We start from the raw sequence: 25499 nt of genomic DNA, 5'->3' as shown, positions 1-25499 counted from the left end.
TCGGGAGCGCTCGGCTCCGGCGCGGCGCGCGAGGCGCCATCTTTGCGCGCGGACGGCGCGGGGCGGTCCCGGCCGGCGGGCTTCGGCCCGGGGAGGGGCGCAGGGTCCGGGGAGCCCTGGGTCCCAGCGCCGCGGTCCCGGCGCCCCAACCGACTCCCGCCCGAGGCCCGCGCAAGGGCGTTGGTCTGTCCATCCGGTGTGATGACCGTAACTTACGTGGACAGGCACTTCTAGAAAATTCGGAACCCCAAACTCTAAAGACCACATGCGGTACCATGATTCAGACACAACCGAGGTACATTAAGCCCCACATGTGCTGAACTTTCTTCCCTTGCGAATGCATTTTCTGTTATTTTGAATGCGTTGAGCACTTACTATGCCCTATGCTTTCGTCGAACAGAAATTTTAACTTCCACGGCTCAAAGTCATTTTAAAAGCAAGGGTTTATTGGGTCATTGCTAGCTAGAAAAAAAGAAGACCGGGGCCTGGGGCATAGATTCTAAACCACCAGCGGCCGCGCCAGGTGGAGAAGGCAACATGTCCGCCATCCTGGTGTCAACCGGCTTTTTTAGGGAAACAGTCTGGGGAAGAAAGATGTAGGTTGTTTTGAAAGAATTTACACTGGCTACAGATAAAGCTGGTGGGAGAAGGTGCTGCAGACCTAGCTCTGGGGCAGGCACTGAGCCCATGAGGAAGAAGCATCTGCTTCTTTGGATTAGTGGTGGGCAACACTCTAGAAAGCTCATGCTTAAACAAGAAGTGGAGGGTTTGATGGCACCTGGCTACTATGTCTTTTAGATAATTGTGGAAATAGCCACCTGGAACTTAAAAGTTCCAACCTACACTGAGGAATGTGAGCAGTCTTCTTAGCTGGCCCCCAGCTACTAACAAGCTAACTCTTCTCTTTTGCTCACTTTCCAGCCGGTTATAATTTAATTTAGACCATCGCAGAATTTTTCTCATCACTTCATACCAAGTTCTGGAGATAATGTTCTGTTAGCAGACCATTCAAGTGCCAATGTTTTGGTGTACTTCTGCTCAGTTGTTGCTTTATGTACATAATGAACATGTTTTAAACAGCATTGTGAAGTCATACTGAATCATTAGGACATTTTTAATGGCTGCTTACTAGTCATTCCATTATGCACATGTACCATAATTTAAGCATTCCTCTATTATCTGAGGGTTGAGTTGTCCCCATTTGACAAACAATGCTGGGATGAACATGTTTGTGCAACGATCTTTATAGCTTTATTTCTTTAAACCACAGTTCCCAAAAACGGAGTTACTGGCTTAATAGAGGGTGAGTGCTTTTAAAGCTTTGGTACTGTTACATTGCACCCCCCCTGCAAGCTTCACACTCCCCTCAACCCTATGTGAGAGTGGACCATCCAGGGGAGTTGATTTCCACTGATATTTTCATCTTTTAGGCCTTCTCTTTGTATAATTCACTCTGTTGCTCTGTATTGTAACAGTTTTATGAAATCAGGCTTTTTCTACACAAATTTTTTTTAAGAGTTCCTTTTGTTTTTTGTTTTTGTCTTGCAATTATTTCAAAAGAAACATGTTCCTAGGGCAAAGGGCATCTCCTTTTTACTCTGTTCATAAAGTTCACAACTCCCTTAAAAAGGAGTTGAAATTTCAAGTGCAACAGTGTCCCCTTTGCTGATAAAAATTTCCTGTGAATCTATGACAAACCTAAACTAAGTGTAATTACCTTCATGTCTTTGGACCAGAGGCAAATAAAAGGGTAGGCCTCAGGTCAATAATTTAACTCAATTATACAAACATTTGCATGCTGTGGTTGCATTATGGCCTGATAGTAAATGAACCAAATAAGGACATAGTTGCTAGAATAGCAAGCCCACTGTGCTCAGTACTATGTGTGGGGTACAAATACGGTGTTTATCAGGAAGCCAAAACTGTGTTCACTCTAATAAGGCTTTCATCAAAGAGATGAGACTTGAAAGATGGGTCTGTGTAGGATTTTTGGTGGGTCTTGATGGAGGAAGAAGAAAAGAGTTTTCCACAGAGAGAACGAAGTCCTGGAAGTTGAAAGCTGAGGACTGTCTTCAGATGGGACACAGAGGGAGCTAAACACTTGGCTGTCCCAGGTCTAGAATCTAGAGTAATCACAGGCTGGATTACAGACAGCCTTGAGTATGGACTTTATTATGACAGGACATGAATTGTTCAGCCAATACATGACACAACCACATTCAGATCATTATTTCTGTAGATTGATAAAGTGAAAGTCCACCATATCAGACTTTGGACTGTGACTATAAAATAACAAAACAAATGTACAATCCATATGTGAAAATTAGCTTTAAGCTAAAACTTAGTTAACTTAAAACTTCCCCAAGTTTGGCTTTGAGTGTTTATTGTAATGTTATCCATGGTGACCAATGGTCCAAAAAAGTTCAAGTTAAAACTAAATAAGCAAATATTAGACCATGTGTGTTTCTGAATATGCTACATAGTTATTTCTCAAGTGCCTCTTATATATGCAATCCTATAGCCTACTTAGTTCCATTATCCCAGGTCAATCATTTTTTTCTATTGCATTCACTGTCTAGGTGTTGGAAGTGTGAAATGAACAAAAGAGTTCCCTGCCATCAGGGAGTCTACCTTCTAGCTGGGGAGATGCTTTATAGGTAAGTGAACATATAATATTCATTTCCAACTTAACATGATGCATTACATGCAAGTATCTTGTTTCACTTGTACCCAAATCACCACTAGAACGTCAGGAAAGGGATATAAAACAAAACAAAACAAACATAATCCTAGAACAGCAAGTATAGAGAAAATAGATACTGGAAGCTGGAAAGAGGGGACAGACTGGTTGAAACTAATTTAGCCACCTAGACTAGCAGTGGGAAAGGCCAAGCAACACCAGTTCTTCACCAGAGAATCACCAAAGGGCTGGGCACTGGAGGCAACAGGTACCTGTGGAAGTGGGGGTGATGGGAGAGTGGGGAGAGGAAGATGGGATGAAAGCTAAGAAGCAGCCGCAGACAGTCTACATCGCTTCTTATCACGTACAGGCAAGGTGTCCTCCTTCCTCCTCTCTTACAAAACGCTAGAGGTTCCTCTCTAGAGAAGGTAAACCAGAGAGTATTTGGAGGGGGAGACACAGGGCCTGGAAAACAAAACAAAGGGATTTAGGAGGCTGAGCTGAATCTGGAACCTCTCTATCCCCTTCCTTCACGTCTCCTGAAGCCCTTTAGAGTAGGAGGGCAGACTGGAAGGCAGACCCCAACATGGGAAGGGGTCTCCAGGAAGCCCCCACTCCTTCAGAGCAGCCCATTAACTCTCAGTTTCCCACTTCTGATCAGCAACAGACAACGATGGATTAAAAGATATATGAGGGAAACTTCCAGACTGGAACCTAGAAATCAAAATAAATAAATTTGAGGGGGAAAAAACAGGGCAGAGAAAAGGAAACTTTTTTTTTTTTTTTAGATTTTTTTTTTTATTGGGGAAAGGGAACAGGACTTTATTGGGTAACAGTGTGTACTTCCAGGCCTTTTTTCCAAGTAAAGTTGCTGTCCTTTCAATCTTAGTTGTGGAGGGCGCAGCTCAGCTTCAAGTTGTTGTCCTTTCAGTCTTAGTGGTGGAGGGCGCAGCTCAGCTCCAGGTAAGTTGCCGTTGCTAGTTGCAGGGGGCACAGCCCACCATCCCTTGCGGGAGTGGAACCGGCAACTTTGTGGTTGAGAGGACATGCTTCACCCAACTGAGCCATCCAGGAGCTTAGTGGCAGCTCAGCTCAAGGTGCCGTGTTCAATTTTAGTTGCAGGGGGCGATGCCCACCATTTCTTGCGGGACTCGAGGAGTTGAACTGGCAACCTTGTGGTTGAGAGCCCACTGGCCCATGTGGGAATAGAACCGGCAGCCTTCGGAGTTAGGAGCGTGGAGTTCCAACCACCTGAGCCACCGGGCCTGCCAGAAACTTTTTTTTTTAAGGCTATTAATATCTCAGATAAGATAATTCACCCATGAATGAGAAGGGAGGGCTGTTTTTTAAAATTTTTTTAAAGTTCAGATGATTTAAAAAAAAAAGAGCAACTTGGAAAAGCAAGCTAGCAGGAAAAACCACAGAGGGTTTGAAACATCAAATTGAAGAAATCTCAGAAGACACAAAAGACATGGAGAGATAGAAAATAGAAAACAATGAGAACATTAAGGAACCAGCCTGGGAGGCCCAATCATCCTAATAATATCCTATAATAGAAAAGGAAGAACAAAAAGAACAAAAAAGCAAAGGAGGAAAACATCCATGAATATACTCAAGGAAATTTCCCAGTCCTGAAGGGAAAGTGCCAGCCCAGTGAAGGAAAATAGACCCACCCCTAAGTACACCATTGTGAAACTGCAGAGCAATGGGAAGAGATAAGATCCTACAAGCTCCCAAAGAGAAAACACAAGTTATAAGGAAACAGGAAATAGAATGGTTTCAGGTTTCCCAACAGTTACACTGGTGGAACATTGCCTTTAAGATTCTGAAGAAAAATGGTTTTCAACCAAGAATCCTACTCACAGCCAAACTATTGATCAAGTGGGTGGGTAGGTAAGATGAGAATGTTTTCAGACAAATTCTCAAACGTTTAACCTCCCACACACCATATCCCAGGAAGCTCCTGGAACATGAGTTCCTCCAGTAGGAAGAAAGAAACCAAAAGTGGCTGTAAGGCAGAAACTGGAGCTACAACAGAGCAGATTCCTTCCGGTGCACCTCCCCATGGTGACTGTTGTATGACCCACCCACTTTGGAGCAGGGATACTTTGTAGCCATAAACCACACATGGTCTGTATTCCTGGCCACTTCCCGTGATCAGCCAGGGATAGTGAAAGACAAACCAGCACTTTTGTTGCCCAGCTCAGCTCTGATGGCACAGCAAGGATGTGATAACAGCGAGAAGGTAGCAATAAGACAATAGAGAAGTACTTCATGATTGAATGGTTACACTCCCTGGTATATTTCTCTTTTACTCCCCCACATTTTGTTATAAAAATTTTCAAACACACAGAAAAGTTGAAAGGAATGTACAATGAACATCCATATATCCACCTAAAGTTTACAATTAGCATTTTACTACACATTATTACATATCTGTCCGTTTATCCATTAAACAATTCATCTAATTTTTTGGTGCATTTCAAATGACAGAAATCAGTACATTTCGCCTTTCAACATTTCAGCATACGTATAATTAATTATACTAGTTTATAGTTCACTTGTTTTTTTAGGTAAAAACTTACATACAATGAAATGCACAAATCTTAAATTTACTATTCACTGAATTTTGATAAATATATATATACACCTGTGTAATGCAAATTCCATCAAGATATAAAACATGACCATCACCCTAGGAAAATTCTCATGTTTCTTCCCAATTTCTGCACCCATTTCCAAAGGCAACAACGGTGTGGTCATTTTCACAGGTTCATTTTACCTGTTCTAGGACTTATATTCATATAAAAAGAATCATACAGTATGTACTCTTTTGTATCTGAATTCTTCCTTTCAACATAATGCTTTTGAGATTCATTCATTTTGTGTATATCAGAAATTTCTTCCTTTTTACTGTTGAGTAATAATACATTATAGGATATATCACGGTTTATTGATTGCCTGTTGATGGATATCTAGGGTGTTTCCAATTTGAGCTATTATAAATAAAGCTACTGAGAACATTCTTGTATATCTTTTTAGATGTGAACTTTCACTTATCATGGGTAAGTGCCTAGGAGTGGAATTGCTGGGTCATAGGTTAGGTGTATTTCATTTTATAGGAAACTGAAACTTTTTTCCAAGGTAATTGTCCCATTTCATATTCCTATCAGCAAAGTATTACCTCCAATACTTGGTGTTATGAGTCTTTTTTTCCTAATCAGTCCTTTTGATTTTAGTCACTTTGGCGGTTTTCTAGGGGGTATTTCATTCATTTGCATCGCCCTCGTGGCTAATAGTGTTGAATGTGTGTGTGTGTGTGCATACTTGTGAGGGCTTATCACCATGCCCCTCTTTTAAGTAACAACTTGGCAAGAGTCTTCTGATACTTGTGGGCTGCAATGAAGAAAAATACTACAAATTCTTCAAATAAGAAAAATTCTGTTATATGTACATGCTTATGGATACATGATGGGTAGGATATTTCTGGAAAGAGGCACAGGCAGCTGGTAACGGTGCTGACGTGGGGAAAGAGGTGTGAGGGAGACTTTTCACTGTTTGCCCTTTCAAATTTAATACTATGTGCAAAATTGTATTCCTACTCAAAAATATAGGAATAATAATTACACTCACGCTAAGAGATTTCAAAAAGGAAATCAAATAGATCTGAAGTGTGTGAACATACTTTGCCTTCTTGATGGAAAGAAGCGAAGCCCCAGGATATGACCTAGATTCCTTCAATTATGAGCACCCAGTGTCCCAAAGAAATGGCTACCTGGGGATAGGTAATCCTATCACATCAGCCTTGCTGACATTTTATGCTGAAAGTGTGACATAGTGGGAGGAATGCTGGGGTAGGAGCCCAAGAATGCCCCAGGTTCTCCACCGTGGGCTCTGGCTTTGCTAAGACACCAAGCTCTTTTGCCCATCTGCACAATGAACACAAACCTTGTGCTCTCCATTCTCTGTGCCCACAATTCCAGCCAGGGCTATAAACGTGAGGAGGAACAAGCTATACCAGCCACACATTACTGTATTGGAATTTTTTGTAAGTAAAGACACATTCACATTGTTAAAATAGCAACTAGTACAGCAGAGCTTACACCAAAGACCACGGTCACCTGCCCAGCCTTCCCTTGGGTCTCTCTGCCCCCAAATCTGCCCCTAAGGGGCAACCACTTTTTTTTTTTACAGAAATTTTGAAATATAACAAATTAAAGAAAAGAACATTATACCTACATGTACAGTTTAGAGGTAACCACTTTTAACCATATCGGACTTTTGTAGTGATTTCCACTGTATCTCTGAATAATAAGCGGATACCACTATTTCGTTTGATTAGCTGCCAACATTATCTCTTGGCTTTGTGATAAATGAAGATTTAACTCACTGATACTACCATTTCCCCTTTATTGTATGTATCACTATCTTAGTTCTTCTCTTGGTCACCATTGAAACTTTACATACTATTCTGTCCCTGTCTTTTATGCTCTGCCCACCATCTCTGGGTAACTTCTAGGTAAGATGAGGATAACACCAGTGGTTCCCTGGGCCAGCAGGGCCTCGGCCTGGGCAGTAAGAGATTCTCTGACCCAAGGGCAGGCTGTTTGCCTGGGCCCATCCTTAACATTCATCGGTTTTAGCCCTGAAGTCTGGACAGCTGGAGCCCTGCCCAGAATTCTGGCGGGAGAGATGTTAGGATGATGTCACACTCTCCCAACGCCAAGCCAGCTGCTGCTTGCTCCTTTGTTAGCCAACGTTCCCAGATGTGGTGTGTCACACCAGGAAATGTCCAGTAGAAATATAATGCAAGCTACACAGGAATGTCCTAGTAGCAGCATTAAAAAAAAAAAAAAAAAGCAAGAGGAAACTAATGCAACTAATTTTTTAAAACCATTTTGTGGAGGTATGATTGACATACAAAAAGCTGTACATATTTAATATTACAATTTGATGAATTTGCAGTAATGTAGTTAATCTTAATCTCATGTTTTATTTAAGTCAATAGAGCTAAATATGATCAGTTGGACATATAATCAGCACAAAAATTATTGAGCTCTTTTACACTCTTTCTTTTGCTACTAAGTCTTTGAAATCTGATGTTTTACACTTCTATCACGTTTTAATTCACGCGCTAAGTGTTCACCAGAAATATTTGCTGTGCCTTTAGATTTTGTAAAATTTACTATTGAAAAGGTAGGTTCCCATATCCAAGTTGTTCTAAACATACTTAAAAGTTCTCCAATAACTGAATTTGAGTATCAGTTTTTAAATTTAAATTGATGTAAATTTCAAAAGTGGTTACAAGACAGCGCAGGTCTATAGATGCTGGTGCTACTCAGGCACAGAGGCCCTGCCGGGAGGGACCATCACAGATGTCTGTGCAAGTTCCTTCTGTTCCATTCCTTCCCATCATCGGGTGTTGTTGACCATCTCACCTACTAATCCTCTATGAGAACCATCTCTTAGGTTATGGTGAAAGTGAAAGCGGTGCTGCTCCTGAAATAAACATTATGGGTTGTATTTGTTTATATAATTTCAGATATACTGATAAATGCTATGAATAAAAGTGAACTAGTGCTTACTGGATTAGTAACAGAACCAATAGGATATATGTCTCTATATCTACATCTATCTACCCAGAGACAGATTTATTGTGAGGAATTGGCTCGTGTGAATCTAGAGGCTGGGCGGTCCCATGATATGCCCTCTGAAAGCTGCAGACCCGGAAGAACTGATAGTTCCAGTCCAGGTCCAAAGGCCTGAGAACTGACGCCACAAGAGGTAATAATATCAGTTCCAGCCCAAGGGCAGACCAGTGTCCCAGCTCCAAAACAGGCAGAGGGAGAAAATTCTCCCTTACCCACCTTTTGTTCTATTCAGGTCTCCAATGGATTGAATGCTGCACACCCACACTGGAGAGTGCCTTCTGCTGTACTCAGTCCACCAATTCAAATGTTAGTCTCATCGGGAAATACCCTCACAGACACATCTAGAATAATGTTTAACCAAATATCTGGGCACCCCATGGCTCAGTCAGGTTGACATATAAAATTAACCGTCACATTTATTAGTGTGTGTATTGAAGAGGATGTTATTATCATAATTAATAGTAATTAATAACAAGAAAAAAATCCACTAACCACTGAACACATACGACTTAGCAGGCACTGTATTTGCTTTTCGTGTATTATTTCTAGTTCTCAAAACTACTCCATGGATAAAAGATAGTAATATTATACCCATATCACAAATGAGGACATCAAGGCATATTGACCTTTAGTAACTTGCATAAGATCCAGTCTCTGGCAAATGGCACTTTGAACCAAAGGCAGGGCCTGCTGTCTTAGTCACCACACTAAGCTGTTTCATTTATTCTTTCCTTATAAAATTTGAAAGAGCCCGTCCCTGCCCTCATGGAGTTTCCAGTGTAATAAAGCCATGAGTGCTATCACAAAAAGAAACCATTTCTGATTTGGAAGATAGAAGTGAGGGCAAATCTGCAGGAAGACATGATATTTGGCCGGGATCCAAAAGGGCAGGTATTGGTTGGATTTCCATAGCTGCGGCAAACTGTATTTTCCAAGGTGTAGGATAGGTCTCCTATCTTACAAACCCTTCCTGCAAAGTGATATTGACACTCCTCCCGTTGAAAATGAGATCTATGCTCCCTTCTCTTGAAGCTGGGCAGAACTATGTCTAGGACAGAAGGGACGCCAGGGGTCTGCCTGGGATCTCCTGGAAGCTTGCTCTTGGAACCTAGTCGCTAAACGGTGTGAAAGTCCAGGCCACGTGAGAAGCCCCCGTACAGGTGCTTGGAATGACAGCCCCAGCTGAGGACCCAGCCAATAGCCGGCCTCAACTGCCAGGTTCTTGAGTGAGGAAGTGTGGTATAATAAAAAATACCTTTGGTCTTTGTGCCTGGTTCCTGGCACTGAGTCCCTAATACCCTTGGAATTTGTTGAGTGATAGGAGTGTCTTTTGTGACTCATAAGAAGATCTTTTCAACCATGCCTGAGTTTATGCTTGTGTAGCACTGAGTTTATGCCCAGGTGACTCATGGCTGGTGCTTAGACAGCTTCAGGAGGGGGCTGGTCACCGCATAAACCAAGCAAGCATTGGAGGCTTGGAACCTTTGCTCCACTCCCCAACCTCCAGAGAGGGGAGAGGGACTAGAGCTTGAGTTCAGTCATGTGACAGTGATTTAATCAATCGTGCCTGTGGAATGAAAACCCTGAAACAATGAGGCCAGAGGAACTTCCTGCTTGGAGAACATATTATTTCCTGGGAGGGTGGCATGCCCGGATTCCATGAGGAGAGGGCATGGAAGTTCTGTGCCTCCCCCCACCTTGGACCATGTCCTATCCAACATTTTTAAAAAACGTTTATTGGTGTATGATTGACATACAAAAAGCTACGCATATTTAATGTCTATAAGATGAGGTTGGAGATAAGCATACACTCCTGAAACTATCACCACAATCTATGCCGAAAACATATCCATCACCTCCAAAAAGTTTCCTCCTGCCTGGAATTTATAGCCAGCCTATCAGCATTACGAGTGGCTCCAAGGGCATGGTGGGAGAATATCATCAGTTGTAGTTCTTGAGTTTCAGGGGACAGAAAACTATTATGGATTAAGAAAAAAAGAGAAAGAAATATTAATGGGAAGAACTCTGGTGAGTTCAAGAATCAAAGGAAAAGTGGAGTAACCAGGACTCAAAAATGACAGGATCCAGGGCCACTCTGGGGTCCCCAAGGATCTTCTTTTTGGGATATTGACATCACAATAACAGACCTACTGCCTGAGGGTGCCACTCTACTCAGGTTTCCCTTCCTAGCAAGGGAGGGGTGTTCTGGTTGGTGTGGGTTGGTTACCTGCCCATTCTGTTGGGGAAAAAGGGAGGGACCCAGTGACTCACAGCCCACTAGAACCACAAGGAATGGGGTAGAGGAAGTCCCCCAAAAGAATGGGAAGTTGTGGCTGGGCAGGCAGAACCAAAAGATAGCCACTGCATTCGTTAGGACTACCGTGTTTCCCCGAAAATAAGACCTAGCCGGAAATAAGCCCGAGCATGATTTTTCAGGATGACATCCCCTGAACCTAAGCCCTAATGCGTCTTTTGGAGCAAAAATTAATATAAAACCCAGTCTTATTTTCGGGGAAACATGGTAGGTTCATTGCGAATGACAGAGACCTAAAGTGACAACGGCTTAAAGATCTGGGTTTATTTCTCTCATGTAAAAATCCAGAGGCAAATAACGCCGGTATGTTCCTCTTATTCATGAAGTCTCAGGGCCCAGCTCATTCCTCATGTACCAAGATGGAGCTCCAGCAGCACATCTAAATTCCAAGCACAGGATGGAGAAAGAGAGGAGTGAGTGCCCAGTAGTCTCTTTAGGATGATTCTTGATGATGTCTCTTCAAGAAGCCACCACACTTCTTGCACCCCATTGGCCAGCACTTAGTCACAGGCCCACACCAAGCTGCAGTGCAGGTTGGGAAATGTAGTCACTGCTACAAATTCTATTACCCCCTAAGGAAGAGTGGATCCTAGAGGACAGTGATCAGGTCCTGCCACACCCACCATTGCCTGGTACTCACATGCACACATTTCCACACGTTTAATTTTTAAATGTTCCCTCCCACCCATCATAATGTAACCATCATAATCTCACACTCAACCAGGAACACATACACGCTGTCCTCAGGAGATAAACACAGAATCAGGTCCAGGTGCTACCATACCTCCCAGTCCAGGACCACTTCCTTCAGGCCCATCTCAATGTTTTGCAACTTATGGACCAAAGAAGTGTAACAAACATCAATTCATTTTATATACAATAATGAGGAAAAGGAAGAGGGTGGAGATGTAAATATTTAAAAGTAACAATATGACACAGCAAGCAAGGAAATGCAGGTAGACACTCTCGACAGCCCCGATTTCCTCAGTCACAAGCCTGTAGCTGACATTTATCACTTCACCTTTGCACTCCCCTTTCTAACATTCCCTTGCCTTTGGCCAGCATCAAAGTTAGTTTCTTTGCTTAAAATCTCATTCCTTAAAGGTCTGAGCCTTGTTAAAAATGCCTCGTTACCTTAGTGGCATTTAGAGACAAAGAAATGAGTAACCAGAGAGAAGATATATATAAATCTCACATTGCCACAGCCCATCTGGTCTTTCTGCATAATTCTAATAAACAGGGCTGCCAGTTCTCCACCAGTTGAAATCTTTACAAGCCTAAGAATAAATTTAGCTAATCTCCAAACCTGTTCACACATTGTCAGATTGATTTTGTGTCTTTTGGCAAATTTTCCATTGGAGACTATCCTTTAAAATGTTTACATTATGTTCCTAAATACTATATAAAGAAGTGTTCATTTTACTTTGGGGAAGGATTGCCTGAACAACCATGATAATTCAGCAGCATGTGTTGTGCGGTCTTCAAAGATAGCATCCACTGTGCACTGCAAGGAAAAAATAGCCTACAAAAGAAGGGAAGAGAGCTTTTCAATGTCGATAAATGTGTCAAAATATGCTGCAAAGGTAAGAGAAACTAAAGGTTTGTGCAAATACTTTGAAAAATATTGTTTCAATAATAATAAAACTAGCCAAAAGCCAAACTCCCTGAAACATCTATTTTAAATGAGCTTGGCTTGAAAGATAATGGCAATATCGGATGACTGACCATCAAAGAATACAATTCTTTTTATACAGAAGGCATTTAAAGAAAAATGATAATGCTAAATAATAGCCATAATGACAATACTAGAAATGTCCTCTGTGATTTATAATCTTCTTTGGATTATAGATCAATAAAATGAAAATTTTAAAAAATGATTTTGAATGTGAATTCATTTAGGGATAGAAAAATTTTAAATGACTTTTAAAAATTATTATTGCAAATCCATTCTGGGGCAAAAGGTTTTACACTTAAATCCATTTTCACACTGTTGCTTTCTACTCTTTGCTTTCTTAAAGGATTTAAGACTTGCTTTTCATTTCATCGATGAAATTCTTTTGTCCCACCTATAGCAAATTCCCACACTTTCTCCTTGGAGAGCAGAAGTAATAACGTGAAATACTTTGTGTGGAACTAAAAGTACGGTCTCTACCTTCTCCCTATCTAAACCTGTAATAGAAACCTATATGCTTAAGTAGTAATGTAAAAACTTACTGTTGAACCTCCCGAAAAAACCCAGAACAGCAGACGTTTTGGAAGTTTCAATATTTTTACTTTTCGCATCAGGGGCTTTAATTAATATCATAATTATTAAAATATTAAACTTGACATGTCTGGGGACCACAAGAAATCTACACGGGGAGAGTGTTCTGTCCGTTGGCCCCAAGAAGCCTCCCTTCGTTTGCTTTTTACAATTGCAATAAGACATACATAACATAAAATTTACTATTCTAATAATTTTTAAGTGTACAGGTCTACGGTATTAAGTGCATTCACGGGGTTGTGCGACTCTCCAATGCTAATTCACTCATCTTCCTTTTTTTTTTCTTGCTTACCATTAGGGGGCGGCCGTAGACAGCGTATCAGCCACCCTCCCACGGCCGCCCTCTCACGCATGCGCATCTCGCCTGCGGGAAGGTGACTGGAGGCGGGCCCGGGTCGGACTTTGGGGCGGGGCAAGGGCGCGCAGGCGCGGCGAGGGCATTGTGACGTCAGGCCTGGTGGCTGGGCTGGGAGCAGGCGGTGCTCCGAGGCGCTTCCCCTAGGGTGACGCGCGGACTCCCCTCCCCGCGCCCGCCCGCCCGCCCGCCGGCCTCGCCGCCGCCTCCCTCTACGCGCGGAGCGCGGGCCAACAGCCGGGGCGGAGGCCCAGGGGCGACGCGGCGCCTGTTAAAGGGCGGGCGGGCGGGCTTCGGAGCGCCGGGCGGCTCGGGTCCGCGGCCGGTCGGTGCGCGGCGGGCTGGCTGCCGGCGCGGGTCTATATGGCGGCGGCTCTGTCGGGCCTGGCTGTCCGGCTCTCGCGCTCGGCCGCCGCCCGCTCCTATGGGGTCTTCTGCAAGGGGCTGACCCGCACGCTGCTCATCTTCTTCGACCTGGCCTGGCGGCTGCGCATCAACTTCCCCTACCTCTACATCGTGGCTTCCATGATGCTCAACGTCCGCCTGCAGGTGGGTGAGCCGCGCCCGCCCCCTCCCCCGACCCTCCCCGAGCGCAGGTCCACCCAGCGCGGTCCTGCCCCCGCGCCCAGGACGGAGAAGACGCTGTCATGAGATGCCAAGCTGGGCGCTGAGGGTTTGCCAAGCACCGTGCATTTCTCCTGCAACCCCACGGGAGACAAACCCGCTGAGGTTATTATCCCCATTCTGCGCACAAGGCCGGGGCGAGGGGCGGAGGGCCTGCGGCCGGGCCGGGGGTCCGCGGAGCCGGGGTGGAAGCTGGCACTGGCTGGAAAGGCCCTGACCCTGAACGGGAACTGTTGCCCAGAAAAACGACAAATTGGGCTTGGAGTGGGGGGTGGCATTATGGTTGACTTTCTAGTTCCCGAACTTTACAAAGCTTCGGGGAGAAAAATTATCCTTGAAACTTAGCATGGATTAATTAATGTTAATTGTTTTGATAGATCCTGGCCGGGGTAGAAGTGGGGTGGGGGTGAAGGTGAGGGAAAATGAGGTGGAAGAAGAAGAGCCTCAAAAGGCTCAGCGGCCTGAAACAATTCAGATGTGAAATAGTAGACACACACACACACACCACCCTGGAGCTCACCTTTGTTATAAATGACCGACATACCTACATCCCTTGAATTAGAGATGCCTTTTTCTAGTGGAATGGAGAATTGTCAGAGGGAGAATTATTCCTGTCCAAGTGTGTCATAGATGACCAAGTGCCAAGCTCCTCTTGGATGTCATTTACCTGTCTTGGAGTACCTGCTGGGTGTTGGGCACAGGCTCTGTGATGGGCGAGGGACAGTTCCCTCCCCCTTGGAGTTTACATTCTAACAGTACTTGTGTTGCTCTCCCGCGTGCAAAATGAGGGAGTCTGAGCAGTAGGAACAGGTCGTGTTGAGACTCAGCAGGTGTTGTCCTTTTTTTCCTTCTGCTTCATTTGTCTCAGAATGGAATTGTCCCCGTGCTTGGACTTTCAGGTTTTGGGTGCCTGTCACTGGTGATGGCAGGCCTCATAAAACTTAAAAGCAACTATTGATCAAAATTGTGTGAATGTGAAATGAGATGACCCTGCCTCTCTATTTCAAGGTCCAAATTGAGATACTTTTATGTGAGCAAGAGCTTGTGGCATCCTCAAGTGGTACCAGACTAGTAGAGTAGAAAACTCAAATGTCTTTCTAGCAGGTGGTATAAATGAGTGAAGGATGCTGAGTGTGGGGACAGGGCTAACAGAAAACTTATGCTCTGGCCGATTTCTTTTTGTTGTTTGCCAGATCTAATGATTTTCAAGAGAAATTGGAAATCCTGATTTTTAGATATCAAATTAACATAAATTAAAAAAAAAAACTTCATGGACTAAAAAAAAAAAAAAAAATGTGTCCACAGGCTATATTTTGACCCCCAAGCTCCCACTTTGGAAATTCTTGTTCTAGAATTACATTAATAATTTGCAGTCATTTATGAAATCACAAGAATGACTATAAGAGAAAACTCAGTACATCGTGTTGAAAATCAGTTTTGTACCATTAAAAAAAAATCACCTTTCTTATATATCCACTTACGTTTATGACCACCGCTCTAGGCCAGGCTATGGGAATCACATCACTTTCCTGGGCTATTGCAGTAGCCTGCACCTGTTCCCCACTGGGCGGTTAGAGAAACAAAACCCAAAGTTCTGATTGCACACAGAATGCAGTTCACACGTTTTTACCTGCGGATCTGATTCTACTTTCATAACCTGTCACCTGGCTTGCTCCCTGCTTCCTGTTCTTTCTCAGTTTCCTGTCTATTCTGCATGCACCAAGCCCCTTCCTGCCTCTGGGCCCTGCACACACAGCTCTTCCCTGGCTCTTCGAAGGCTGGTCCATTCTGCCACCACAGCTCTTATTTCACAAAGGACTTCTGTGCTCACCCATATCGGTGTGATGTTTAACCTGCTCTCTTCATTGCAAGAGTGCCGAAGGCTTGTTTGTTTCATATGCATTAAGAGATAAAGGGTTCCAAATCTCTCAGTTTGTAGGGCAGGGAGATCATCTCTGGTAAGGTTATTCAAATACTAATTTCATAACAGGATGTGCACTGTAATGACTGAGGGTAGGTGCATTTTGAAGGAGGGAAATTGGCTCTGGAACAAGTGGTGTGGGCAGTCAGGAGAGCTAGGTGTACCAATCCCAAAAGCCCAGAATGGATGCTTGGTGGACTTGATGCCAAGTAATAGTCCCGGTATGGCACAACTTTTAGAGACTGGCGGGAGCTGAATGCTCCGGCAGAAATGTGGGCTTTTGTAGTCAGTTTAGGTGTGAGTGGGGAAGGGGGACACAGATAGGTGATCACCGGGTAGGTACGTTGGGGCAGGGCTGTCTGAGAACTGCATGAGGATTTTAGGCTTGATCTTGGGCTTGATCAAGCACGGCAGCTGCCATTTCACATGCTGAAGGGGTCAGGGTGGGAGTGGGGTGTCTCTTTACTGTAATATCTGCTACTTTTAACTCCCCTGCAGGTTTGGAGCTTCTGTTCATTTGTGGAAAATCACTAACTTACCTGATGTGAGGCTTTAATTATTTTGGTCTCTGGTAAAGGACAAGTGCAACAGGAAATAGAATCTGAGTAAAGGGGATGGGCCCCGCTCACTGCCTTCTTTTTACCGAGAACACGGCCCATCCTTTCCATTGCAGGGCTGCTGGAATCTGTTTCACGAGTAATAGGGACCAAGAACTCCCATTTCCCACATGTTTACGTAGAACCCCCACATCGTGTATCGGGCAGCAAGACATTCTAAGGACGTTGATCTCTCTTTTATATGACAGATGATTAAATGAGAAAATAGATGCCAAAGGACTTTGGAAAGTGTTATGATTTTAAAATATTGTTTGCAAATAAGCCTTGCAAATACTCTTGGGTCGTTAGCATCCTCCTTATTTATACAGAGTTTGAACTACATGGCAGTAAAAAAATGAGAATCCATACCAGATTCTAAATATAGTAAAAGCAAGAGGAAAAATTGTACTGAGAACCTACTATAATTCAACAAGTCATGCCTATAGCTTCTCAATTATGTGGCCTGTGGGAAGAATCAAGTGCTTTAGCCCCAGGTCACCCAGATTCTTATAACTGTTATTATAAAAGAGAAGGCCTAAGAAAGAACAGTTGGAGAAGAGGAGATGTCGTGAGGATTGATGACAGTATCGCAGTGTAGTGTCTTTATTGTCTTCCGGCGCTGTCACACTCTGCCACATGGCCCTGTGCTGGCCACGCCTGGACCTGCCTTCCCTCTGTGCCCCTCCCTCTGTGCAGCCCCTCTCCTCATTCTGTTTCCAGTGTCTCTCTAGTCATCTTCTTTTTCTGAATGACTTTCTAAATCCAGCTCTGTATGTTTCAGTGTTCACCTATCACTTGAAAATCTACTCATTCATTCCAATCAGGTAAAAAGAGTCCAGGAAAGGGATGGGGAAGCTGGTTGCCTGCTAAATAGAGCAGTCAGAGTGGGGCTGATTGATCAGATGGCATTTGAGCAAAACCTTGTAGGAGGCGGGGGCTTTAGCTTCAGAGATGTCTGCGTTAGAAGAGTATTTCGCTTTGCACAGAGAAGGCCCTACAGCTAGGCTATCCTTGTGTGTCCCGGACAACAGGAAGGAGGTTGGAGAGTGAGGAGAAGGTGGCAGGAGAGTCAGAGAGGTCTAGGGGGCAGCTCACATGGTGTCTTGTAGGCACCGAAAGGACTTTGGCTTTGACTCTGATGAAATTATCTTACTAAGGGCTGAAGAACTTCAAACAATAGCAAAGATCCCAAGATCTTCTTCCCACGATCAAGTGCAGCTTCCAGTGAGTTTTATTCTGTTGCTTGGATTACAGCGAGTTCCCAGAAGAGATCGGGGGAAATTATAGTCTATCAAGAAAATGTTGTAAAAGCTTGTAAGCATTGTAAAAGCTTAAGCATGAGTTCAGGTAAACCTGGTTTGTTCTGGCTTCTAAGATAATCAACAACTGTATACTTTGAGTTGATAAATACCAAATATAGGAAACATAGAAATACTATGGAATCTTTTCTGTCTTTCACGTGAATGCTTTAATCATGGTTCATAAACTTTTGAAAAATTTTCAACCTATATAAAATTTGAAAGAATAAGTACAGTGAACCCCTGTATCCTTGACTCAAGTTTTTAAAGTCTTACAAATAATCATATAATGGTTCATGCAGATAGTAAAGTGTATGAGTTCTATCTATGTGTACTAATGTCCCAAGAGATGTCTCACCATATATAAAGAAAAGTAAGTTTGTAAATCATCTATGTGGTATTATCCCATTGAAAAGTTTTGTCATAAATGTGCTTGTCCATACTTGGGCATGGGGGAGCATTCCTGGACGAGGGACCAGTCCCGACTCAGGAGGGAGCGGGTATTGCTTCTCAAACGATCTGTGCAGAAGGATTGTGTTTCTTCACTTCCACAGGCTGGGTGGCTCATAAACAAACATTTATTTCTCACAGTTCTGGAGACTAAGAAGTCCAAGATGAAGGCACCAGCATGGTCAAGGTTTCATTGCAAAATCCTTGTATGTGTGTTCACTGGAAAGCAAACTTTAAGGAGACAGAGCCCGGTTTGTCTATACAGTCCTGAAACCGGCACCTGCCCCTGCCCTTGGCTTTGGTGGGGGGCCCAGTGAGCCCTTGCTGCCAGGAAATCACGGGAGTAGACTCCTGATTGGAAGGTTGTTCGCATTTTTAGATGTTACTGCCAGCTTGCCCTCCACTGAGGTTGCACTGTGCTTCCTCCTGTGATGTGGGGGCTCCTCTGGCTGCTCCCCACTCCTCAGCCGCTGCAGCCTGGGCCTCGGCCTCTGTCCCCCCCCACCCCCCGCCCCGAAATGTGCTGGTCTGTGTTTAGGCCACTTTCACGTTGCTATCCAGTGGTCACCTGTGTACCCTCTGCTATCCAGAAGCCCTCAGCAGCATTTTGTCATTTGTTCCCTAAAGCACTCTTGATGAGGATAGTGATAAAAGTTGCTGTTGCTTGCATGTCCACAGGATGCTGGTCAGAAAAGCTGCTAGGTGCTTTCACACTTGGGTTCTTACAGCATCCTGAGAAAAGAGGGTTCCTGAGGGCCCCACCTGGGACAGGACACAGCCTGGCCCTCGGAGAGTGAGCGAGGCACGTTTGCATCTAGGTGACGGAAGGAGGCCTCGGGGTGGTGGCTCATGGGAGCTGCACAGCTCGTTATGTGAGGGCAGGTGTGATTTGGAATTGCTTAGTAACTGAGGAACTAGGGAACAGGTGATTAGTAAGAGGAACTTAGTAACAGGTGACTAGTAACAGGAACTAGGACTGTTGCTTATGATTCAGCTCACTGTAGAGAGGACTGAGTCCTTCCGATTTCTCGTCCTCTAGCTGAGTAGCACTTTGTTTGGGCCCCCTCCTTGGTCCCGTCACGAGCACAGCAGTGTGGAAGTGTCCTGATGTCCACATCTCAAAGCGGGGACGCCAGGACGGTCTTGGAGTATGTCTGTGAGCCATGACACGGCAGGACCCGGCTCCAAGCCCGTTGTCATTGCGACCTTGTGTAGCTGTGTCTCTTCCCAGTCCCCTTGCCAGCTGGCTTTCTGAAGCGTCAAGGCTGGGGTATTTTTAGTTTACACAGTGGTGGTGTCCAGACCGTCAGCTCCCTGAGGCCATTAATAGCTCAGGTGAGGGAAGGGAAGGTGACAGCAGTCCAAGAGGGCAGCAGCTGCCTAAGTGGGTCAGGCCTATTGTCACACAGCGGGTCAGCTGCCTCTAGCAGGCAGGGATTTGTGTGGAAGGTGACTCTCCTGTCTGTACCTGGATCCCGGGCACACGCAGGCGTCCTCATTCTCTACGCACACCTGGCTTCTAGGCTCCCGTTTTCAACCTTTGCCATCTTTGCGTTTGGCGGGGGAGGGGGCGGGGGAGGGATGAGGGACCTAGTTCAGGAATCGACTCCCAGTACTGACTTTATTTTTCCTGAATCATACTGTCTTGAACTTCAAAATAGACTCCTTCCTTTATTCTAGTGGTCTCAGTTTTAGTGGACAAGTTTGTATCCCATAATTTATGCTGCTTATCATTTTGTAGACTTAGCACGGGTGGGAGATGATGACGTAGCCGCGGCCGAGAAGCGTTCATTACATAATTGTGTGTACTTCGTTTGGTACCATGTCGTGTGCCAATGTATGTAGTGTAGTGAGAAGAAACTACACAAAATATTTCACAAATGATTACATGTTTATAAATTACATGAAATTTATTTCTGGCTCTCAAAAATATCAGTATTGTGTGTAACAGTCTAATCAGAAGAGCTGGCTAGTTGAGGGCTCAGAGTCAGAATGTTTTCACTGACCTGCTGAAGCATTTTTGTTAAGAGAATTAAATACATAGTTTACAATGAAATTTACTAAAGAACCAGAAGATCTTCAGCAAACAATTTATTCCATCATTAAATACATGATTACTTTAATGGTGCCCATTATTGGTGCCTTATTTAAAATATTTTAACACAATTCTGGGAATACTTCATCATCTGAACAGTACCAACTCCTTGTACAAGGACATAACAAAAGTGGTTAGAAACTAATTTTCTGTAGAGGTGGCCCATATTAAATGACCTGTTTTTCTTAAGATTCTTTTTTTAAAAAAAACCTATTTTTTGGTCCTGGGAGCAGGATGTGGGACTCGAGTCAGGAAACCTGGCTTTTGGTCCCAATTTTATACGAGCTGTGTCACCGAGGGCATGCCCTTTCAATCCTCTGAAATCTGGTTTACCTATTTGCATAATGAGGAAGATATTAAATGTTTTACTGTGATGTTTCAAAGAATAAATGTAAAAATGCGGTTAAAGCAATCTTTAAAAAAACAACAACAAAAAAAAACACACCTATTTTAGTATGTATTAAAAATGTATTTGGGAATACTTTCATTTCAGGAAAATCTTCATCCTTAGTACATTTCAAATCAGTAAAATAAATGTAAGGTTTGAAATAATATGGTTTGGAGAGTTAATTTGAGAGAAGTGTCAAGAGAAGTTAATTATGTTTGACTTGGTGAACTTTGAAAGTATTATTTTGGATTGTAGCCGGAATTCACGCTCAGAAGAATGGCACCTCTTAAAAGTTCTCATCACAAGAAAAAAATAATTGTGACTATGCATGATGATGGATATTGACTTGTGATCATTTTGCAATACATACAGATGCTGAATCATGTACATCGGAAACTAACACAATGTATGTCATTTATATCTCAATTTAAAAAATTACACCTTATGTTTGTATATTGGTTTAAACTGTTCAAATATATTTTTATCAGTGGTTATATAGATTATTGGTCACACTTCTATCAATAAACAGTTTTGAGCATGCTTCTCAGATATATACTTCTTTATAAAGTCCGTATTTTGCTCTACCAGAATATGGTGTATATTATAAAACAGAAAATGTTAATGGGGGATGAGCTAGAGATGAACTAGGCTGAGATGTCCTGATACTCTCTCCCGTGCCCCTTGAGGTGAGGTCACCCCATGTAATGACTGCTGGACAGAGGACTGTGGGTAGGTTCTCAGCACTTCCCTGTAACTAAGTTGTTTGTGCAAAAACCACATCTCACCCCCTTTCTGAAGCAGTCGGCGTCTACGACACTGAGTCTCCCTCCCTGGTGGCTCTGGTGGCCTTGTGTCCGTCAGGTCGTTAGGTCTCAGAGATCCTGGCTTTCGTACCTGCCTGGGTCTGTCTGCTCTCTGCTTGTTATACCAGGGCCGTCATTGCATCGACCTCCCAAAGCTGGCGACTTCTGTATGGAGGCCTCCAGCTCTGACCCCCCCTGAGCTCTGTGTGTCCCGAGTACTCCTCCCCATTTTCAGACACCTTCATTACCCAGAATTGAAAGTCAGAAGAAACCTACATCTCACCCTCTTCTACATCTAGTCAGTCACCATCTTTAAAAAAATTCTCCCCTCTTTTCCTTACATCCTCTTTCCTGCACTGTTGGCTTAGCCTCCTAATTGGCCTAATGTGAGTCCCTTCCAGTCTGGCCGCCACACTGCAGCCCGAGTAATTAGTCTAAAATGCAGACCTAGCAACATTTCCTGGCTGCAATTTCCTCAGTGTCTCTCTGTTACCTACCGAATGAAGTCCAAGCTCCTGGTGGCGGTGACCGTGTCTCCTTATTGTCCCCTGATTGGCTCCCATCTTCAGCTCCAGCCCACAATACGACTTGCTTCCTTTGTTTTCTTCCTAGTGTAATCTCTTTACATTTCTAAAAATTTTACATGCTTATGCAATCATACCTAGTTCCACAAGATTAAGCAGCTTCCTGCCTCCATTTCTCTATCCCACAGCCAGCCGCTTTCTGCTACAGCTGCTTCTCTCAGTGGTGACTTCTCTGTCTCTGAATTATGTGATTGTATTGTTGCTTCTTGACTGTTCACTCGTGGGCTCTGTCTTTGTCTTACTGTAGGAGATGATATAACTGAGCTCTCTCCACCCGGCGTCCACCTCACACACTTCCTCCCTCCTCCCCAGTAGGTGTTGTGTTTTGGTTAGGTTGCTGCTCCTTAGGCTACCTCCTAGAAAAATTACTGAATGTGATTTATATATCTCTTTACTTTCTATGAATGTTCTGGGGTTATGGTTATTTTTTAAAGGAACCATAAATTTTCTTGTCAAAAAAATTTCTTGTCAAAAATTTTCTCGTCAATTAATGAGGGAACTCGTAAGATGTTCTAATCATTTTAAAGGAGAATTTAGGCAAAATACACATGTATTCAGGGATGCTAAACTGAATTGACAAATAGATGTAAAGCTGGTCAGTCTCCACAGGACTATAATCAATTGCATCCCTCCAGACAAATTGATTTTCACTTCTTTGGAAAAGCCATCATTTGCCTCCCTTGTTAAGTCTCCTACAACTGAGGGAGCTGTAAAGCAGAAGGGCCTATAGAGTTAGATGAAGCAGAGGACGCACTAGGCAGCACACCCAGCAGTCTTGTGTTTGGTCCGTTTCAACGCTTTCACAAGTCTTGTCTGACAGATGCCCTCTGGGGCATCATAATGTCAAAGGAAGGTTACTGCTGGTTACAGAAAACGGCTGTTCTCTTTAGGTTTAGTGAGGGCAGCAAGACTTAATGGATGGGCCATCTCAAGTTTGCTCTCGGACAGCTGCTGAGGTCACAGATCAGCTGCTGTCCAGAAATTTTCATGCGAAATTTCAGATTGGGATTATAAAAGCCTCTAGAATTTGCTAGTCTGAGAGTGGGGGAAGTAAGCCTGAGAAGTTTTCTCCACCATATTTTTACTTGCAGGGCCTACAAGTTCAGGGGAAACCTTCTCTTATCAAGGCCCCAGAATTTACTGAGGCTCCTGACCTGCCAGCATGTGACCCTCCTTAACCTTGGGGCTGGGGTCTTGTATGCCAGGACCCTCCAGGCTGGCTTTCCTGGGAGGTTCTCGTAGACACTGGATCTGTAAGTCAAGTCGACTTCGATTCCTAACAAGTGGCTTGTCACACTAGAGTCATTCTTAAATTGCACGCTTCAAGTAAGGCCTTGGTTGCATAATCAAGTCATCCAATTATATCTCGGTTCAAGAGAGGACAGGTTTTTGTTGAACCTATGCAGATAACTATATTGCTGGGGAAAGTACACAGCCTAAGCATGTATGTTTCTTATTTTTAAGTAATTTTAGGCATCTGCATTCATAAAGTACTGTTCTTTTTGTTGTGATCTGTAATTGGTAGGTTGTCATGCTGTTTTTTTGTCAAAATGTAGGGCTCCTTCGTCCGAGAGACTGAAAGGTCTTCATGCTCTGGTGTGTGTAGCCTCCCTTAGACTCTTCTTCGTTATAGCGCTTTAATTCCATTATCTTTTCTAGGTTCATATTGAGATCCATTGAAGACCTTTCGCTGTCTGACAAAGGCGTGTCCTGAGGCTCACCGCATCAGAGAACACAGCATGAGGGACGGAAGAGGGACGCCCTGCACCTGCCTCGCAAGAGGGAAGGGAGAGGGCGACGATTTGGACAAACTGCTATGTAGACTTAAAAGAACGCAGGAGAGCCCTGGCCCGTCAGGGTCACTTTGCCGGATAAAGAAGCCTGCAGTTGATGAAAATGAAACTGCACAAAGTCAGACGTTATCATTGGAAATGAAAAATGATCTGAGGGAGGTCAGCCTGTTGCTTCATGATGGCGATGAAGTGTTTCCATATTTGAAAGAATCAGTAAGAAGAAATTCCGCCTCCACAGTGGCTCGGAGCCAGACTGTGGACCTGTTCTTTGCTCCTGCAAGAGAAGGTTTCGCCGGGGTTTCCTGTGGTGTCCAGGGAGCCCAGGGGAGGGCCTGGCTGGGAGGAGAGCCTGGGGCCGCTGACAGCCACAGAGGACAGTGCTGCAAAGGAGAGCCTCGGGGATCAGGACCTCGATGTTGTGGAAAACGGTCAGGAGTGGGAATCCCTGAGGATGAACCACCGCGTGCTTTTCTTGAGGGGCCAGGCTCGGAGTTGGAACTGGCTTGCCTGCATTCGGTCCTGGGTACACTGCCGCGCCTGCATCCTGAAGTCTCCCCGAGCAACGGGACAGAATGTGTTTCCCTTGGTTATTCCGAGCCCGTGGTTTCAGAGCAAACAGTAGAATACAAGAAAGTGCTACCAGGTGTAAAAAGTACCTCACACCATCTGTGGATAACACTGCGGTCACTGGCTCTACAAGCTTTAGAAGTAGCAAAGTGTTTATGCCATAATTAAGGTACAAGCCGAACAATAAAGGTGGTGAGATTAATTTTCAATTGTCTTAGAATGATTTCTTTCCAGTAAGTCTGGATGCAAAAGTGCAGCTGGGTGTGAAGTTCCGGCTTTGGTTTTCATGACCAGACAAACTTAAAGTGAGTGGAATTGAAACTCACGGGAGGCTGGCGGGTGCAGGAGGAAATGTGAGGGCATTAAGTTGTGTTGGAAAGACATTCAGGATTGGCAAACCACTTCAAGAGAACATGAATACACCCTGTGTGAATATCAGAGTAGAACGAAAGTGCTCAATGCACCTTCCGCACCCATGCTGAAGGGCTGCCGTCCCAGGTCCTGTCTGCAGGTTTTCCGAACATCTAACGGAAGGGGGTGTTTGTAAAAGCCTTTTGTAATTGCCCTAAGCCTTGCTGAGTTGATGCTGAGCTGTTCCCATTTCTGCATTTTGGAGAATGATTTTGGTTTGCATCAAAATTGTATTCCTTTCCTCACATCCTTTTCCTTCCACTTGGAACGCAATTTTAAAGGAGGCCCTATGGTGAGAGTTGCAATATTAAACCCATTCATAGAATAAACGTTTGTTAAACTAGGGACCTTAGCGGTGTTACCTGAAACAGCAGTGCTGGTGAGAGTGTATTGTGTCGGTCACAGAGGCAAATCAAGTTTTTCTCTTATAGAAGGTGTCCAGTTTCTGGGAGTTGAGGTCTCTTTTACACTAAGATTTTTCTGAGATAACTCCTTTTGTTGTTTGTTGATAACTTTGGATAAAGGTCACTTAAGAGAGTAAGTTTTTAAGGAATTCCAAAGTAAGACTTAACTGTTTTCGGATTATGGATTACCTATATCAGTTTATATTGTGTGCTAAATTACTATGCTGTGTGCTATTTTAGTGTTTTGGGAAAATGAAAAATAAAATTTGTTCTTTGCCATAATAAATGTCTTATTTTATGTG

General features: G+C 43.9%; 1 protein-coding gene across 3 annotated transcripts; it reads left to right on the top strand.

Moving 5' to 3' along the window:
• The first annotated feature begins 178 nt into the window (after window positions 1-178).
• Window positions 179-25499, top strand: LOC308491365 (small integral membrane protein 10-like protein 3). Of its 3 annotated transcripts, XM_081034848.1 has the most exons (3): window positions 179-295; window positions 2580-2657; window positions 23682-25499. In XM_081034848.1, the coding sequence occupies exon 3, from the start codon at window positions 23762-23764 to the stop codon at window positions 24548-24550; it is 789 nt and encodes a 262-aa protein (XP_080890974.1). In that variant the 5' UTR covers window positions 179-295; window positions 2580-2657; window positions 23682-23761; the 3' UTR covers window positions 24551-25499. The 3 variants fall into 3 exon arrangements, with proteins under 3 accessions (XP_080890974.1, XP_080890975.1, XP_080890973.1); XM_081034849.1 differs by lacking the exons at window positions 179-295; window positions 2580-2657 and adding an exon at window positions 13372-13812; XM_081034847.1 differs by lacking the exons at window positions 179-295; window positions 2580-2657 and adding an exon at window positions 13674-13812.

Source organism: Rhinolophus hipposideros (assembly GCF_964194185.1).
Source record: "Rhinolophus hipposideros genome assembly, chromosome: 23".
NCBI classification, from domain to species: Eukaryota; Metazoa; Chordata; class Mammalia; order Chiroptera; family Rhinolophidae; genus Rhinolophus; species Rhinolophus hipposideros.
Note: the sequence above shows the minus strand (reverse complement) of the source record. Positions and strands in the feature narration are given on the sequence as shown.

Bases quoted from the DNA above. Each gene is read 5' to 3' on its own strand.
- LOC308491365 (XM_081034848.1), top strand. From the start codon at position 23,762: ATGAGGGACGGAAGAGGGACGCCCTGCACCTGCCTCGCAAGAGGGAAG.